This window comes from Bos javanicus, chromosome 5 (genome assembly GCF_032452875.1).
Source record: "Bos javanicus breed banteng chromosome 5, ARS-OSU_banteng_1.0, whole genome shotgun sequence".
NCBI classification, from domain to species: Eukaryota; Metazoa; Chordata; class Mammalia; order Artiodactyla; family Bovidae; genus Bos; species Bos javanicus.
Genome location: NC_083872.1, coordinates 77,743,611 through 77,763,672, shown reverse-complemented (window position 1 = coordinate 77,763,672; position 20,062 = coordinate 77,743,611). Strand labels below are relative to the sequence as shown.

Below are 20,062 nucleotides of genomic sequence, written 5' to 3'. Positions count from 1 at the left end.
CTGCAGTCCATGGGGTCGCTAGGAGTTGGACACGACTGAGAGACTTCACTTTGACTTTTCACTTTCATGCATTGGAGAAGGAAACGGCAACCCACTCCAGTATTCTTGCCTGGAGAATCCCAGGGATGGGGGAGCCTGGTGGGCTGCCGTCTCTGGGGTCGCACAGAGTCGGACACGACTGAAGCGACTTAGCAGCAGCAGCAGCCAGTGTTGCTGCCCATGAGGTCATAGAGAGTCAGACACTACTAAGCACACACAAGACACTGATTAGTGATGTTGAGCCTTTTTTCATGTCCTTATTTTCCATTTGTATGTCTTCTTTGGAAAAATGTCTACTTGGCTTCCAAGTTCATTTTTATTTATTTTTGTTCATGTCATGTGGCTTGTGGGATCTTAGTTCCCCCACGAGGAATGAGACCTGGCCCTTGCCAGTGTAAGCCTGGAGTCTTAATCATTTGACTGCCAGGGAATCCCCCAAAGTTCATTTTTAAATCAGGTTATTTGTGTGTGTGTCTTTTGTTGTTTGTTATTGAGTTGTCTGAGTTCTTTGTATATTTTATATGTTAGCCTCTTATTGGTTAAGTGGTTTGAAAATATATTTTCCCATTCCATAGGTTCCTTTTTCACTTTATTGATGGTTTCCTTTGCAGTGCAGAAGCTTTTTAGTTTTTTTGTACTCCTCCTTGTTTATTTTTGTTTTAGTTGGCTTTGATTTGGTGTCAAATCCAAAAAAATCATCACCCATACCAGTGTCAAGGAGCTTACAGCCTATGTGTTTTCTTCTAGGAGTTTTACATTTTCAGGGCTTATATTCAAGTCTTTAACCCATTTTTCAGCTGATTTTTGTTTGTTTGTTTAGTGTAAGATAGTAGTCCAGTTTCATGCTTTTGCATGTGGCTGTTGTGTTTCCCAACACACTTTATTGAAGAGACTATCCTTTCCTCATTATATATTCTTGTTGTCTTTGTAAATTAATTGTTCATATATGTGTAAGTTTATTTCTGAGCTCTCTGTTCCTTTTATCTGTTTTTAAAACAGTGGCTGCACCAATTTACATTCCCACCAACAGCATATGAGGGTTTCCTTTCTTCTACATCCTGCACAACATTTATTTCTTCCCTTTTTGGTAATAGCCATTCTAACAGGTATGAGGTGGTATCTTTTATGGCATCATCTTATTGTGACTTGAAGGATCTCAGTTGCTCCTTAACCACGGGGATTGAACCAGGGCCATGATGGTGAAAGCTCAGAATCCTAATCACTAGGCTGCCTGGGAACTCCCAGATTATTACAACTTTTAAACATAGTTGGAAATCAGGAAGCATGTTATGATGACTCTCCTCTAGTTTTGTTCTTTGTCACGATTGCTTTGGCTATCCTATTTATAAATTTTAGGATTATTTACTCTGTTTCTTTGAAAAATGTTATTGGAATTTTGATAGGGATTGTATTGAATTTGTAGATTACTTTGGGTAGTATGGATATTTTAGCAATCTTGATTCTTTTAATCCATGAGCACAGAATATCTTTCTATTTGTATCTTCAATTATTTCATCAGTGTTCTATAGTTTTTAATGTACAGGTCTTTTAAATAAACTTCTTGGTTAAGTTTATTCTTAGGTATTTTATTCTTTTGAAGCAATTGTAAATGGGATTTTTTTCTTAATTTCTCTTTCTGATAGTTCATTATTATGGTATAGAAACAAAACCTATTTTGCATATTGACTTTGTATCCTACAACTTTACTGAATTCATTGATTAGTTCTAACAATTCTTTGTGGAGTCTTTAGGATTTTCTACATAAATATCATGGCAAATAGTAACAGTTTTATTTTACTTTCTGACTTAGATGCCTTTTTCTTACCTAATGGTCTGGCTGGAACTTCCAATACTTTGTCGAGTAGAAGTGTCAGGAGTAGGCACCCTTGTCTTGATTCTGATCTTAGAGGGAAAGCTTTTAGCATTTTACCATCGAGTATGTTAGTTGTGAGCTTATCATATATGGCCTTTATTAAGTTGAGGTATGCTCCCTCTTTTATTCACTTTGTTGAGTTTTTTTTTTTTTTAAATCATGAATGGATATTGAATTTGGTCAAATATATTGCATGTATTGAGATAGTCATCTGATTTTTATCCTTCATTTTGTTAATGCGTTGTGTGTAACAGAGCCGTCCTTGCATCCCTGGAATAAATCCCATTGATCATGGTATATGATCCTTTTAATGAATTACAGAATTCAGTTTGCTGTAATTTTGTTGAGGATTTTTGCATCTCTGATTTTGTGGGATAAAGGCCTGCAATTTTCTTCTCTTGTGGTGGTCCTGCCTTGGTTTTGGTATCAGGTAATGCTGGCCTTATAAAATGAATTTTGAATTATTCCCTCCTCTTCTTTCTTCGAAGGCTTTGGGAAATTCGGTTCAATCGCTCAGTCGTGTCCAACAACTCTTTGTGACCCCATGAACCTCAGCACGCCAGGCCTTCCTGTCCATCACCAACTCCCGGAGTTTACCCAAACTCATGTCCATTGAGTCGGTGATGCCATCCAACCATCTCATCCTCTGTCGTCCCCTTCTCCTCCTGCCTTCAATCTTTCCCAGCATCAGGATTTTTCAAATGAGTCAGCTCTTTGCATCAGGTGGCCAAAGTATTGGAGTTTTAGCTTCTGCATCAGTCCTTCCAGTGAACACCCAGGACTGATCTCCTTTGGGATGGGCTGGTTGGATCTCCTTGCAGTCCAAGGGACTCTCAAGAGTCTTCTCCAACACCACAGTTCAAAAGCATCAATTCTTCGGCCCTTACCTTTCTTCACAGTTCAACTCTCACATCCATACATGACCACTGGAAAAACTATAGCCTTGACTAGACAGACCTTTGTTGGCAAAGTAATGTCTCTGCTTTTTAATATGCTGTCTAGGTTGGTCATAACTTTCCTTCCAACAACATTCAAGAGGCTCTTTAGTTCTTCTTCACTATCTGCCATAAGGGTGGTGTCATCTGCATATCTGAGGTTATTGATATTTCTCCCAGCAATCTTGATTCCAGCTTGTGCTTCCTCCAGCCCAGTATTTCTCATGATGTACTCTGCATATAAGTTAAATAATCAGGGTGACAATATACAGCCTTGATGTACTCCTTTTCCTATTTGGAACCGGTCTGTTGTTCCATGTCCAGTTCTAACTGTTGCTTCCTGACCTGCATTCAGGTTTCTCAAGAGGCGGGTCAAGTGGTCTGGTATTCCCATCTCTTTCAGAATTTTCCACAGTTTATTGTGATCCACACAGTCAAATATAGCTTTGGCATAGTCAATAAAGCAGAAATATATGTTTTTTTGAACTCTTTTGCTTTTTCGATGATCCAGCGGATGTTGGCAATTTGATCTCTGGTTCCTCTGCCTTTTTTAAAACCAGCTTGAACATCAGGAAGTTCACGATTCACGTATTGCTGAAGCCTGGCTTGGAGAATTTTGAGCATTTACTAGCATGTGAGATGCGTACAATTGTGCGGTAGTTTGAGCATTCTTTGGCATTGCCTTTCTTTGGGATTGGAATGAAAACTGACCTTTTCCAGTCCTGTGTCCACTGCTGAGTTTTCCCAATTTGCTGGCATATTGAGTGCAGCACTTTCACAGCATCATCTTTCAGGATTTGAAATAGCTCAACTGGCATTCCATCACCTCCACTAGCTTTGTTCGTAGTGATGCTTCCTAAGGCCCACTTGACTTCACATTCCAGGATGTCTGGCTCTAATTTGAGAAGGAGGAGTGTTAATTCTTTGATTGTTTGGATTCACCGGTGAAGCTCTCAGCACCTAGACTTTTGTTGGGTGGTTTTAATTATTGATTCAGTCTCCTTACTAGTAATTGATACGTTTAGGTTTTCTTTTTCTTTATGAATCAATCTCGTTAGATTTTTGATAGGAATTTGTCTGTTTCTTCTGGAATGTTCAACTTTTTCATGTATAATTGTTTATACTAGTCTCTCATGATCTTATATCTCTGTGATATTCATTGTGACCTGTCTATCATTTCTCATTTATTTGAGTCCTCTCTCTGTTTTCCTTGGTGAGGCTAGCTAAATGTGTGTCCATTTTGTTTATCATTTTAAAGAGCTGGCTGTTAGTTTTTCTTTTCTTTTTTTGTTAGTCCCTATTTCATTATCTGATTTGATCTTTGATAAATCCTTCCCTTTACTACTAACTTTGGGCTTTGTTTTTTAATAGTTCCTTGAGGTGTAAAATTAATTTTTTTATTAGAGATCCTTATTGTTTCTAAATAACAGATATTTATTGCTGTGAACTACCCTCTAAAAACTGCTTTTGCTGCATTCTAAGAGGTCTGGTATCCATATTTCTATTTTCATTTGTCTCAACATATTCTTTGATTTCTCTTGACTTTTTTCATCTGTTAGCTGTTCAGTAGTGAAGTGAAGTAAAAGTAGTTCAGTTGTGTCCAACTCTTTGCGACCTCATGGACTGTGTCCATGGAATTCTCCAGGCCAGAATATTGGAGTGGGTAGCCTTGAGGAGGAAATGGCAACCCACTCCAGTGTTCTTGCCTGGAGAATCCCAGGGATGGGGGAGCCTGGTGGGCTGCCGTCTCTGGGGTCGCATAGAGTCATAACGACTGAAGCGACTTAGCAGCAGGAGGAGCAGCAGCCTTTCCCTTCTCCAGGAATCTTCCCAACCCAGGTCTTCTGCGTTGCAGGTGAATTCTTTACCAGCTGAGCCACAAGGGAAGCCCAGTACAGTTGTTCAGTAGCATATTGTTTAATCTCCACAATTTGTGAATTTTCCAATTTTCTTCTTAAAATGATTTCTAGTTTTATACCATGATCATTGGGAAAGACACTTTATATAATTTCAGTTTTTAAAAATTTATTTTTAAGACTTGTCCTGTGGCCTATCCTGAAGAATATTCCTTATGTGCTTGAGAAGAATGTGTATTCTGTTGTTTTCTATGTGTATAGTCCACATGGAGAAGGCAGTGGCACCCCAACCCACTCCAGTACTCTTGCCTGGAAAATCCCACGGACAGAGGAGCCTGGTAGGCTGCAGTCGATGGGGTCTCGAAGAGTGGGACATGACTGAGCAACTTCACTTTCACTTTTCACTTTCATGCATTGGAGAAGGAAATGGCAACCCACTCCAGTGTTCTTGCCTGGAGAATCCCATGGACAGAGAAGCCTGGTGGGCTACAGTCCATGGGGTTGCAAAGAGTCGGACAGGACTTAAGTGACTACCACACAATACTGAACAGGAGTACCAGAAACTGACTCATTGGAAACAAGAACTATTCACATTAAATAAAAACCCAGTTGCAGGCTGCAGCTGCACATTTACAGCATGGTGAAGCACACTGTGACCAACCATGGAGACAGCTTCTGGCACTCACATCATAGGGGCACGTTTGCCACGTGAGAGTAAAACAAGGGTAGAAGGAGGGAATGAGAGGGGAGGAGGGAGTAAGAGGGGAGGAGAGAAGACTATAGCTCATTTCTGGTTCTGGAGCTGATTGGACAGCCAGTCCAGTCCCTCATAGACCCATCCCCACTGGAGACACAGGTGGCCTGAATGTACCAATTCCTGTGGCGCAGAGTGTGCAGACCTAGCGTGTCTGTGATCTTGGCTGCATCATGGCATTGGGAAGGTCCTATTTGTTAGCAAACATGAGCAGAACAGTGTCCCTGAGCTTGTCTTCTGCTAGCATCCTCATGAGCTCCTTGTGGACCTCATTCACATGCTCTGTGTCACTGCTGTCGACCACAAAGATGAGACGTTGTGTGATTTGGAAGTAGTGGTACCACAGAGGCCAGGTCTTGTCCTGGCCCCCCATGTCCGACGCAGTGAAGCTGATGTTCTTGTATTCCACGGTCTCCACATTGAAGCCTATTAGTGGGAATGGTGGTCACCATTTAACCCAGCTTTAGTTTGTACAGGATGGTGGTCTTTCCGGCAGCATCTAGGCCCACCATGAGAACGCACATTTCTTTTTTGCCAAAAAGGCCCTTAAATAGGTTTGCAAAGATATTCCCCATGCTGTAGACTGGTAGGAGCAACACTGGCCAGAGAAACCCTCCTCGGTTGCAGGGCAGCTGCTGCTTGGAGGTGTTGGTTTCACTCACATGGGCTTCTCTTTGTGCTGGCTTTTCTTGTTGCTCAGCACAGGCTCTAGTGCGTGGGTGTCAGTTGGTGTGGCACACAGGCTTAGTAGTTGTGGCTCATGGGCTCAAGAGCACGGGCTGAGTAGTTGTGGTGCAGGGACTTAGCTTATGTGGGATCTTGCCAGGCCAGGGATAGAATCCATGTCCCCTGCATTGGCAGACGGATTCTAATCCACTGTGCCACCAGGGAATCCCCTTGTGGCATTTTTAAAAGAGCTTCCTGCAAAGATCCACCTTGTCAACTACCAGGTAAAATAAAAGAATGTATTCTAGAGGAAATAATACCTACAGGACTGGGGAAAAAAATGCCGCCAGAAAGTGTAGAGTCTGCTCTTTCAGGGCAAGATGCAGTGAACCATGGTGTATTTGTACTGGGTGTTCTGTTCCCCTGCACAGAGGTGCCTGCTATATGTGCCTGCTATACTGCCTATCACACTCTAATGAAATACTAAAATGCTTTAGTGAGGCACTTCAGTTCAGTTCAGTTCAGTCGCTCAGTCGTGTCCAACAACTCTTTGCGACCCCATGAATCGAAGTACACCAGGCCTTCCTGTCCATCACCAACTCCCGGAGTTCACTCAGACTCACGTCCATCGAGTCAGTGATGCCATCCAGCCATCTCATCCTCTGTCGTCCCCTTCTCCTCCTGCCCCCAATCCCTCCCAGCATCAGAGTCTTTTCCAATGAGTCAACTCTTCGCATGAGGTGGCCAAAGTACTGGAGTTTCAGCTTTAGCATCATTCCTTCCAAAGAAATCCCAGGGCTGATCTTCAGAATGGACTGGTTGGATCTCGTTGCAGTCCAAGGGACTCTGAAGAGTCTTCTCCAACACCACAGTTCAAAAGCATCAATTCTTCGGCGCTCAGCCTTCTTCACAGTCCAACTCTCACATCCATACATGACCACAGGAAAAACCATAGCCTTGACTAGACGAACCTTTGTTGGCAAAGTAATGTCTCTGCTTTTGAATATGCTATCTAGGTTGGTCATAACTTTCCTTCCAAGGAGTAAGCGTCTTTTAATTTCATGGCTGCAGTCACCATCTGCAGTGATTTTTGGAGCCCCCCAAAATAGTCTGACCCTGTTTCCACTGTTTCCCCATCTATTTCCCATGAAGTGATGGGACCGGATGCCATGATCTTCGTTTTCTGAATGTTGAGCTTTCAGCCAACTTTTTCACTCTCCTCTTTCACCTTCATCAAGAGGCTTTTTAGTTCCTCTTCACTTTCTGCCATAAGGGTGGTGTCATCTGCATATCTGAGGTTATTGATATTTCTCCCGGCCATCTTGATTCCAGCTTGTGTTTCTTCCAGTCCAGCGTTTCTCAGGCTTCAAATAAGTACATGAAGTACAGTAAAAATTGGTGATATTTACTCAGATGGAGATGTTTCAGTATTCTCTTACATAACAAATCATGGGCCACGGACTTTAGTTTCTACCAAAATCCCCCAGTGAATCATGTGTTAAAGTCTATTTTGTCTGATATAAGTATGGCCACCCCAGCTTTCTTTGGTTTCCATTTGAATGTGAATATCTCTTTCCATCCTTTCACTTTCAGTGTGTATTATGTTACATCTGAAGTGAGTCTCTTATAGGCTGTGTATAGATGGGTCCTTTTTTTTTTTTTTAATGCCTCTAGGCACTCTTTTATTTGGAGAATTTAGCCCATTTAACATTTAAAGTAACTTTTTTTTCATTGAAAGTAATTTTTGATAGATAATGTACTTGTTGACATTTTGTTAATTGTTTTCTGACTTTTATCATTCCTTTTCTTTTTTCCTTTTCTTATTCTCATCCTATGTGATTTGATGATTTTTCTATAGTGGTATGTTTAGATGCCTTTTCTTTATCTTTTACATTTCTACTATAAGTTTTTGATTTGTGGTTACCAAGAAGCTTATTTAAAACTTATTTATAAGTCTGTTTTAAATTGATAATATGGTCTATTTTAAATTGATAACATCAGTATAGTGTATTCTATTCTAAAACTCTTATATAAAGCTTTGACTCCCCTCCCTTGCTAATTATTTTTAGTTCTTTTGTCTTTTACACTAGATTTACAAGTGATTAACCTACCATCTTTACATTAGATTATTCTGAATTTTACTATATATTTATTTTTATCAGTGAAATTCATACTTTGTTTCCCTGTTACTAACTCACTCCTTTTTGTTTCAACTTGCAGGAATCCCTTTAACATTTAAGGCCAGTCTAGTGGTGATGAACTCTTTCAACTTATCCTTGTCTGGAAACTCTTACCTCTTCTTCCATGATGAAAGACAGCTTTGCTGGGTAGAGATTTCTTGGTTGGCAGTTGTTTTCTTTCAGCACTTTGAATATGTTGTGCCACTCACTCCTTTCTGACCTGCAGTGTTTCTATTCAAAAATCTACTGATTTTGTGGGAGATTTTCCTTATACATAATAAGTCATTTTGTACTGCTATTTTAAAAATTCTCTCCTTGTCTTTAACTTTTGACATTTTAATTATAAATGGTTTGGGTCTCTTTCGGTTCATCTTATACAAACTCTCTGAACTTCTTGGATCTGAATGTCTCTTATCTTCCCCAGTTTAGTTGCAGTGATTATCAGCCGTTATTTTTTCAAGTTTTTTGCCCCTTTCTCTCTTTTTCTTCTGAATCTCCTATAATGTGAATGTTGGTCCACTTAATGTTGCCCTATAAGTCCCTTAAATTGTCTTTTTGCTGCTGATTAGAGTCAGACACGACTGAGCAACTTCACTTTCACTTTTCACTTTCATGCGTTGGAGAAGGAAATGGCAACCCACTCCAGTATTCTTGCTTGGAGAATCCCAGGGACGGCAGAGCCTGGTGGGCTGCCATCTGTGGGGTCACACAGAGTCGGACACGACTAAAGCAACTTAGCAGCAGCAGCAGATGAGTTCCAGTGCTCTTTGTTCAAGTTTACTGATTCTTCTGCTTCATGTAGTCTGTTGTTGAACTCTGTTTGGTACTTTCTTGTATTTTCTTTCTGTTGAAAATCTCTCTTTGTTCATCTTAGCTATTTTAGCATTTTTATGACTGTTAATTTGAACTTTATCAGCTATATCACTGATCTCCATCTCAGTAAGGCTATTTTCCTGACGTTTTATCTTGTTCTTTTGTTTGGAACATACTCCTCTGTTTCTTTGTTTTCCTTGAGTCTCTGTGGTGGTTTGGGTGCATTAGAATAAACAGCAACCTCTCCAAGTCTTGAAGAGTGGCCTTGTGTAGGAGATGCATCTTATTGTTCAACCTTGCCCTAGATCTTGGTTGTCTCTCGAACCTTTGTGATTGTCCAAATAGCCTACCTTATTCTTAGTGGGTCCCATTAGTTTAGGTTGTCTAAGATCTATCAGTATCCCTAGAGGAGGTTCTTAGTATTTAGGTTCAGCCCAGTTGGAAGCTGGAGGCTCAGGGAGCAGCTTTTGAAGTACATGCAAAAATACCTTTTTCAAGGGGAAACTGGGACATAGGTATTTTTTTCTGCTTGCTCTGCACTGTAACCTGGGAGGTTAGCCACAGTGAACCTGTACAATCCCTTCAAGAACTCTTAGTTCACTCTGCCTTGTTCTCATGAATACAAGCCCTGTTTGCTTTAAAGCTAGATGTTTTGGTGGCCTGTCTTGCAGGTGCAGCTCTTAGAAGCTGGGGCTGCCAGAAGTAGGGCCCAAACCCTTTGCTCCTCACAGAGAAGCTGAATGTTGTGAGTTCCCTCACAGCTGTGGGTCACTACCCCTGGGTGAGGTTTATGGTGAGACTGTGTCTCAGCCTCTCCAGCCTGTTTCAGTGTGGGTTTTTGTCATTTGCCTGATATGTAGGAGTTGCTCATCTAATTTTTTAGTTTCTTTCAGAGGGAATTGTTCTATCTGTGGCTGTAAATTCCGTGTGCCCATGATAGGAGGTGAGTTCAGGATCCTCCCATGTTGCTGTCTTGAATTGATATATACAACATACAGAAAGCGAAGAAGAACTAAAGAGCCTCTTGATGAAAGTGAAAGAGGAGAGTGAAAAAGTTGGGTTAAAACAAACATTCAGAAAACTAAGATCATGGCATCTGGTCCCATCACTTCATGGCAAATAAATGGGGAAATAGTGGAAACAGTGACAGACTTTATTATCTTAGGCTCTAAAATCAGTGCAGATGGTGATTGCAGCCATGAAATTAAAAGACACTCGCTCTTTGGAAGGAAAGTTATGACCAACCCAGACAGCATATTAAAAAGCAGAGACATTACTTTGCCAACAAAGGCCCGTCTAGTCAAAGCTATGGTTTTTCTAGTAGTCATGTATGGATGTGAGAGTTGGACTATAAAGAAAGCTGAGTGCTGAAGAATTGATGCTTTTGAACTGTGGTATTGGAGCAGACTCTTGAGAGTCCCTTGGACTGCAAGGAGATCCAACCAGTCCGTCCTAATGGAAATCAGTCCTGAATATTCATTGGAAGGACTGATGCTGAATCTGAAAGTCCAATACTTTGGCCACCTGACATGAAGAACTGACTCTTTGGAAAAGACCTTGATGCTGGGAAAAATTGAAGGCAGGAGGAGAAGGGAACAATAGAGGATGAGATGGTTGGATGGCATCACCGACTCAATGGACATGAGTTTGAGTAAGCTCCAGGGGTTGGTGATGGACAGGGAGGCCTGGCTTGCCGCAGTCTATGGGGTTGCAAAGAGTCGGACACGACTGAGCAACTGAACTGAACTGAAAAAAAAAAAGTTGGCAATGTTTAAAATTTGGTAGATTTGGTAGAAAAGCAGTAGCTGCAAAGGAGGAGACTAAGGTAGATAATCAGAGTAACAAAATGAGTTTGATACAGAATTTAGGAGAGACATTAAATAAGTATTTTTTGTGACATATTTAAGAAGGAAGAATAAAATGGCATAGTGGGTGATGGGGAACAACAGTCACATTGATATTTTGAGAATCTAATTTATGAAATAGAAAAATAACTTTAGAAATTCTATTAAAAGACAAATCAAAATCATATATTATGAAATTAATTAGAGAAGAGACTTGTTGGTGAGAGCTAAGAGAGCCAAAATCCTTGTCATAGTTAATTGAGAAAGAACACTTGGAACAGAGGGACAAAGAATAATCAAACAGTAAGCCAAAGTTCCCCACATCTTCATATTTCAGTTGCTGGGCACAAATATTGAAAGGGTTGACATAACCTGGGTAAATTTCTGAAATCTAAACTTTTACAAAACCCTAGAATTCTCCCAAGTGTCAAAATAGAAGAAAGGAGGAAAAAAAGATTTCCTGAAAGGGAAAGAGACTCAGATTGGCATCATACTTTCAATCTGCATCAGTAAATAATATTAGATGACATGGAGAAATCTTTAAAATTTAGAGTTCCTGGGGGAATTAATTGTGATTATAAAATTCTGTATCCATTTCTACTATAACCATTCATCAAATGTAGTGAAGCATAAATATCTGGACAATAAGAACAGAAAAAAATTTAAAAAATTCTTTTATTTCCCATCTATGATATTGTGACATAAAATTAGAATATTACTTGAATTGCTTCCAGGTATCTGTTGTAGCTTGACTAATACTTTGTACTTTCTAGCAGAGTTGGGCACTTAAGCTAGTATAGATCACTTGCACAGAAGGACATAGTGGACAACGGGACTAGTCTGTGACCTATATCCAAGCTGTGTGTGGCTGTACCAAATATCTGCTTAAGGTATGGGAGGGAGGTGGAAATGTAACTTCTTTAATTTCCTCATCAGTATAAAATCATGTGCCACATTTGAAAGATTAAAAAATTGTTTCAAAATACTGAAAACATCAAAAAGGTACAAAGAATATTAGGACACCATTGTGTCTACTTCCAGTTAAATAAATAAAATATTAACTACCCAGATGAATGTTCATTTTTCCCACGGAGACATAAACAATTTTTTGTATTCGGGGATTCTGGGAGGATGACAGCAATGGTAGAATAGTTTCTTAATCTTGTATGACTTGACCATAAAAACAGAACATATAGGAAAACCCCAGATCCATGAACATTGATGAGAAAATTAGTTGACCTTGTTTCTCTCTACAAACCCTCACATGCTAGTGGTTTGGGAGTAGACCACTAAAAGCTCCAAGACCTGTGTATTAATTTCTACTTAAGAAGAAGAAGGAAGCCATGGAATATCAAATGAATGTGAGAATCAAAAAATAGCCAATCACTGGAAAGTCTGGAGGACCTTTTAAGAATACCAGCTGAAACTGGGAGGTGTTTTGCACACACTGACAGAACAAATTAACAGTATTAAAAATAAATAATAATTACAAAGTGAAATCAATAAAATACAGATTTGATGCAAAAAATCAATGTCATAGTCAACTGGGAAATTTGGTCAGAAAAAAGAACATAAAGGTAAAATATTAGAAAGAAATGAACAGTTTAAGTAGCTGCATTAAGATTTTTAGTTGGAGTTTCAATGTCAGACTCTCAAAAATTAATAGAATGAATATACAGAGAAGTAGAAGGATATAGTAGACCTGAAAATCATGGTGAACCAATTCAACATAATAAAGATTTATACAGTTTTGTCACAACGCAAATTCCTATTCACCTTCCCATAGACTGTAAACTAGGAGACACTGAAACATATCCAGGAACGTAAAACAAGGTGCAAAAATTTTGTGGTCTAAAGGTATTGAATAGAGATAGTGAAGGACAGGGAAGCCTGGTGTGCTGCTTCCATGGGGTCACAAAGTCAGAAATGACTTAGTGACTAAACAACAAAGGTATTGAGATCATACAGAGTCTGTTCCCTTATCATTGTGGCATTATGTTAGAGATCAGTATCAAAAGATAGTTGAAAATGACACACACATTTTCAAGTGCAATGTGACATTTACCAGGAGAGATTTTTGACTTAGCCATCGAAAACCATCACATTTTAAATTGGACCCACTTTATACGCTCAACATTACTGCTCTCCATCATAGGGGACCTTTCTGGACAACAGGAATGGGCCCTTAACATTTTCTTACTTTTGATTGGATTTGGAAATGGGGAGCCTCGACAGGACTTGGGAAAAGGAGGGGACTAAAGTCTGGGTATATTCTCCCCTGACTCGACTTCCTATGTGTAGGTGTTGGCTCTCCCTGAAAATCCTCATCCTTCTCTTGGAGCTTGTGGGTGGTAGGAGCTGCTGTGTTGCTACTAGCCTGGGTTATTCCACTATCTCTTGTGATCCCCCTCATCCAAAACTTTGTAAATAGTCTGCTTGTAAATAAACTGTCCTTAAATTAATCTAACTTGAGTGGGCCATCTGTTTCCTAAAAACCCTTTCTGATACAGTAGATGAGCTTAGGGTTTTTGCCTTTGTAGAGAATAAGAAATTAGAAGATGTACTGGTTTTGATTAAGAAAAAATACAGTACAGAAAAATACTGTTACAGAAAAACATATGAATTGCCAAGTTGAAAAAATAGCAATTTTTTCAAATTTATGTATTATATAAAAATGTATAATAGAGACAATGGAGATAATTTATTGTTCATTAGTATTGTGTTGGTTAAATTTCCTCAGTGAGATCATTATAGTGTGATTATATAGAAGAATGCTGTTTTCTTAGAGCTATGCCACAATATTTAGGGATGAAATGTCAAGACATATTAACTAACACAAAAGAGACAGCAAAAGAAAAAAGTATGTGCATGTGTAAGAAGAGATATAAAGCAAATATGTCAAAATGTTAATAATTGGTTAAGATATAGGGTATCTTTGTTAAGATATATGAGTATTCACTGTTAACTATTCTTCCAACTCTTGTGGCTTTGAAATTTTCAAAATAAAAAGTTAAGGGAAATTGTTCAACATAACAAAAGATATATACTTATATGGGTAAAGATCTTTAATGAGAAACATAATATACCAACATTTGAACAAGCAGATCACCAAAGGAGATACACAAAAGGTCCTTAAAGAAAGTGATACTTGACTGAATAATAAATAAATGCAAATATAAATAAACTGTCGGTGTTTATCCAAAAAAAGTAGTTAAGATTCAGAAAAGTGGTAATGCCCAGTGTTGATGTGGATGTAGCAGATTGAATATGAAGCACAGCGTGGTGCCTCCTATCTTGTAGTGTGTAGTCAGTCTGGCAGTATCTGTGGAAGTATAAAATCTGTATGTTCTTTAATCACAGCAGTTTCACTTAATGAGCTAAATAAATAAGTCTAAGGAAAGAATAAGTGAGTATGGTTGTATGTACAAATCATGTTCATTGCAACATTGTAGCAAGGCCCATTTACATGTCCATCGGTTAGAGTTTGGTTTTACTATTTAACTGTTAAGCACAGAAGTTAATATATTGATATGGAATGATATCCCTGATTGTTACAAAAAAATAAAAGTGAGTTAGAGAAAAATACACATAATACTACCTCATTTAGAGTAAAATATCTCCATGTTATGGGCATAATTTATATATACCAATATTATATGGGTTTTGAAAATACTTTATATATACACACATACACATACACACACACACACACACATATATATATATACACACACCAATATTATATGGTTGGGAGAGTATCAGAAAAGGTAGGAAAATTATGGGCAAGTGGAACTTTTATATTCTTCTTTTTTGAATTACAGATTTTATTTTGTACTAGCATTTATATTCTTTTTGTACCTTTCTATTTTAAAGAAATAAAGATCATGTAATCGAAAATACAACTAATTTTATTTCATTTTAAAAGACTTTGCAATAATTTTTAAAAATTATATAGTATAGTCTTACTGAGTTGCAAAAAAAATCTGTTAAGAAACTCATTTTGCTCTTGTGTATTCCATTTTCAGAGCAGTGGAAAGAGCTCAGTGCTAGAAAGCCTAGTGGGGAGGGACCTGCTTCCCAGAGGCACTGGTATTGTCACCCGGAGACCTCTCATTCTGCAGCTAGTCCATGTTTCACCTGAAGATAAACGAAAAACAACAGGAGAAGAAAATGGTAAATTTTAGAATTGGAATAAAAATTATTTAAAATTCCTTCATTTTTGGTCAATCTTAAAAAGATATGAGTTAATTAGAAATTAGTGGCTATAGCGAAGTCAGAAGTCCTGTAAAGAAAGTGATATATGTCTTTTCTCATGTAAAAAGGGAGTAATTTTCTTCTTTGTTTTTGAGGACTATGAGTCAACTTTTTTGAAAGAATCTCTTTGGTAATGTAGTTCAGTAAACCTGTTAACACTATTTAGTGGAGGATCTAGTGAGATACTTAGTAAACAGAATCAATTATTTTGAAAAGTTTTTGTATCTTTTGGAATGTTTTAAACTTTTTTCCTAGTGTTTAAAGCAATGTTTTTTTCACTTTGTTTCAGAATTTAAATATTTTAGATTCTAGTTTATTTTAGATTATTTAAGTTTATTTTAGTTTATTTAAGGTTTTATTTAAATAAAATGATTCAGCTTTTCAGCATAACAGTGCTATCTCACCTTCACTTTTCTGTCTCGCCATGTGCCTGTGAATTTTGAATCTTTGGCCCTTCGATCCAAGATAAATACTATTTGTAGAAATAATTTTTTGAAAAAAAATTATTATTATTTTTGCCACACTGCACAGCATGTGCAATCTTATTTAGTTCCCTGACTAGGGATCCAACCTGTGTCCCCTACAGTGGAAGCATGGAGTCTTTTTAACCACTGGACTGCCAAGAAAGTTCCTAATTATTATTATTATTTTTACTATGCTTATTTTGCTAAGACTTACATATAGCACGTATTACTTTGGTTCTTTAGATTCCTCCCTCACCCAAATAGTAAATGTGGAGTATCAGGATTAGAAGACATGCATCATCCTTTCTTCTTTGGTTACACTGAAAATATTTTAAGAAATGCTCTCTTTATCAACATATTTGAGTTTGTTTATTAAATATGTACCCTATTATATACTGTACATTTACATTAGTGAAGTTTGGAATGTTTGATGAAGAGTAATATATTTGATCTTCAGTGTTTGGCTCAGACTCTGTCTTATTTGTGCATTAGTTGTGTCATGTCCAACTCTTTGTGACCCCATGGACTGTAGCCCACCAGGCTCCTCTGTCTGTGGAATTCTCCAGGCAAGAATACTGAAGTGGGTTGCCATTCCCTTCTCCAGGGAATCTTCCCAACCCAGGGGTTGAACCCTTATCTTTCATATTGTGGGCAGCTTCTTTTACTGTCTGAGCCATCAGGGAAGCCATCTGTCTTACTTAGAAAAGCCTGTAGAATGTTCTAGTTATTAAATAACATTTGCAGCAGAGTAACACGATTGTTTCTCATTCTGCCAGAGATCTGTTTTAAATGCAGTTTCATTGCGGCTGCTGCTGCCGCTAAGTTGGTTCAGTTGTGTCCGACTCTGTGCGACCCCATCGATGGCAGCCCACCAGGCTCCTCTGTCCCTGGAGTTTTCCAGGCAAGAATACTGGAGTGGGTTGCTATTTCCTTCTCCAATGCATGAAAGTGAAAAGTGAAAATGAAGTTGCTCAGTGGTGTCCGACTCTTTGCGACCCCATGGACTGTACCCTACCAGGCCCCTCCGTCCATGGGATTTTCCAGGCAAGAGTACTGGACTGGGTTGCCATGTCCTTCTCCAGCAGTTTCATTAGTTTGATGCAGTGAAGTTACTTTAATTTCTGCATCTGATCGTTTCCTTCACTTTCTGGGTGGTGATAGCTTGATTTTTATTTTAAAGGGATTTTAAAAAAGACATGTCATGAGCATCTACAAGGACTATAGAAAGTTAATCACTAAAGCAGATTAATGAAGTTGTAGATGTTACAAGTAATATTTTTGGATAGGATGTCAGAGGATATGTAAAAGTCATTTGATTATATTAGCTAGCTTCTTGGTATGTTATTTATCATTTTGCATTTCTGTAATATTTCTTTATTATTGAAATTCTGAATCTTGAATTTAATCATTTTGGGCTAATTTGTGGTCCAATTTCAAATGTATAGAATAATTATTCAAAAATTTCAATCTTGTTAATATCATCAAATTTACCAAATACCTTAAACTAAAACTTCAAGAAACTGTATGATGATGTCTGTTTCTTTCAACTCTTAATTTTCTTCAGTCACCTTGGAGAGGGCAGATGATATCTTTTCTCTCAGAGTACGTGGGCAGTATTTCTAGAAAGGGTGTACATTTCACAACTGTAGAGGTGTCGGTTCTTGTTATCTGTCTGTATTGTTCACTTTGTTTTGTTGACGTCTCTTATTGGTGGTGGTGGGTCAGTAAATCTGCATGTCTTTACCTATATATATATATATATTTTCCCCCTCAAGCTTAATGCTTATTTTTTATATTAAAAAACATAATACTTAAAATGACAACTTAGCCACCCAGAACACAAAATAGATTCTGTAAATTTTGAGTACTAAATATCATGTATCTTGTTAATAGGATAGTTCTTTAACTTATCATTAAAGCCTGTTTATCCTCAGGATAAACAATTCTACCTTAACACAAATCACTCTATTCTAGAGGAAATTAGAAACAATGAAGCAAGAGATAGCCAGAAAAGTATGAACTTTTGCCAGTTGGCAGCCTGGCAACCATAGAGGAGAAAGGGGAGGAAAACAGGAGAATTTCAAAAAAGAAAAAATTAGTCTCTAACCATTTCGTATAGGGATTTGTAGTCTATACATAAATGGCTTTATTATGTAACGAAGACCAAAGTTACCATTGATAGGTAAGTTTAAGAGCAGTGGATTCTAACATAACATGGATAGGTCCATCAAAACTGGCTAAACTCTTATAAAATATTTACATATTTACCATGTATAATTTAATTATCAGGAAAATTTATTTAACATGAGCTCATTCTGCCAACTACATAATATAATTTAGGTGTCAGTATATAGATTTATAGTATTTCTCATCTTGCTCCCCACTTCTGCCAATGTAAAAGAATTTTCTGATAAAATCTTATTAAAAACAAAAACTGTTTTCAAGTGGTTTAATTTGAACTTCATGAATACCTTTCATATATGTCCTCAGATCTCCTTTTAGACTAAATCCAAAGGTGGCATGCTGACTGAATACCAAAACTATTGTTAAATTTATTATATATTTCAAAAAAAATAAACCCCTATTAAATTCAGTCTTAGCAATTAGGGTAAAAACTTTCAAGGTTTTATTACTTTCAAGATGTATTTGATATATTTTGTAGTTTTTTTTTTATTAGGTAATTTATCTTTTCCTGTAGTTATCAGATAGCAAATTTCTGAATAGTAAATTAGTTTCAATCCACTTATATTAGAATTAGAAACCAGAGGTGATAAAATTAATGTAGTGGAAAATAAAAATAAATTATGACACTCAATATACTTCATTTATGCCATTTAAAATATATACATCCCTCTAATTATAACTAATTGCAATGGAAAATTTACAGTTGTAAATTTGGAATAACTGAATGCATTTGGAATGTGCATTTGAAATGTGTTCAGGTTCTTGCACATTTGATTTTTTAGAAAGGTTTGAAATATTAGGGATAAGCACTAAACTTCTCACTCTGTGCTATTTCTCTTTGACTACAGACCCTGCTACATGGAAAAACTCAAGACACCTTTCTAAAGGTTTCCTTTATCCATTTGTTTTTGGCCCTTCTTTTCCTATTATGCCTGCATGTGTGCTTTTGTACTCGTACAGGCTGTGTGCATTTTTTTCCTTCCATTTTTATTTGCTTATCCACATTGACTGATTGCAGGTGTTAGTGGTTCTTGTTACTTTTTGGCATTGCATCACAATGCAGGCTTTTTTTGGTGAATGTAATTTATTTTATTTTTATTTTAAAAAACATGCTTGTGAAGCCAGACCTCTTCTATATGATAATGTAAATTAAAAAAAAAACCCTTTGGTATATAGTACTTGCCTCTGAGTTCTGTTCACTTAGATTATTCCAATCCTCCAATGAGACTTCTTGGAAGAAGGTACTAAGCTTCAAGTAGGTGAGCATTTTATGTGCAAAAAGGATCCAGTTTTGTTACCGTTATCCACCAAAGAAACTGCTCCACCTTTTCCTCTGTATTATTTGAATATCTTACAGTCATTTTTATTTTGATAACAGGTGGCTGATATGTGTTAATCATTAAGACATTTAAAACTGTGAATTTGACAAAAGCAGAATAGCTATGCTTGGAGAAGGCGAAGTTAATTTTTCTACATTCTAGCTTGTCTGGAAAAATTAGAGCAAAACTTGCTCTCCAAGTCTTAGGCCACTCAAAATAGTACCTAAAATGAATAATTTTTTCCTTTTTTCAGCAAGTGCAAGAGGAACAGACCTATTATTGGAAACCACTGGCGAGTAGCAATTCCATACAGTATACATGCCAGGTTCCCCCAGCCTCCCACCCCTTGCCATTTCACTTCTTTCCTACCTTCAATTCCAAGGCAAAACATAATCTTGTTCCTAGAGGAAAAAATCACCTTGAAAATGCATACAGAATACCTTCATGCTACTGAGAGCACTTTATAGTAACAGCAAATTGTGACTTTATGGGTTGCCAACAGTAAACTGAATTAAAATGAAAAATGAGAAAACAGAACAAAAAGTTAGCTATTTTGTTGACATATTGCAAATTTTTACCTTGAGTTATGTGTGTAAGTCTACAATATATGCTTTTTGCATTATTATTCAGTATGATTCATAAGTGTTCTTTTAGCCACTAGCTTGAGTATTTTCATCAGATAAAATTGCTTTTATATGTAAGATATTTAAAAATAAAGTATACAGTATATGTATGGCTGAGTCCCTTTTCTCTTTACCTGAAAACATCACAACATTGTTAACCGGCTGTACTCTAATACAAAATAAAAAGTTCAAAAGAAAAAACGACAAGTCCCAGATTGGATGAAAATGAATAATTAAATATAATCTAATACTTAATTG

The 20,062-nt window shown here is 37.4% G+C and overlaps 1 protein-coding gene and 1 pseudogene across 8 annotated transcripts in view; one reads left to right on the top strand and one right to left on the bottom strand.

Annotated features, from left to right (window-relative positions):
* The window catches only part of DNM1L (dynamin 1 like), a 59,976-nt gene that overhangs the window by 8,699 nt on the left and 31,215 nt on the right, over window positions 1–20,062 (top strand). For 4 of the 8 annotated variants that reach the window (XM_061417434.1, XM_061417438.1, XM_061417437.1 and 1 more), the window contains exons 2-3: window positions 14,986–15,133; window positions 18,711–18,749. In XM_061417434.1, the coding sequence (XP_061273418.1) occupies window positions 14,986–15,133; window positions 18,711–18,749 (187 nt within the window). The remainder of the gene's footprint in view (window positions 1–14,985; window positions 15,134–18,710; window positions 18,750–20,062) is intronic. The other 4 variants (XM_061417436.1, XM_061417431.1, XM_061417435.1 and 1 more) reach the window with 1 other exon arrangement.
* LOC133247949 (ADP-ribosylation factor 1-like) lies at window positions 5,074–6,286 on the bottom strand (annotated as a pseudogene).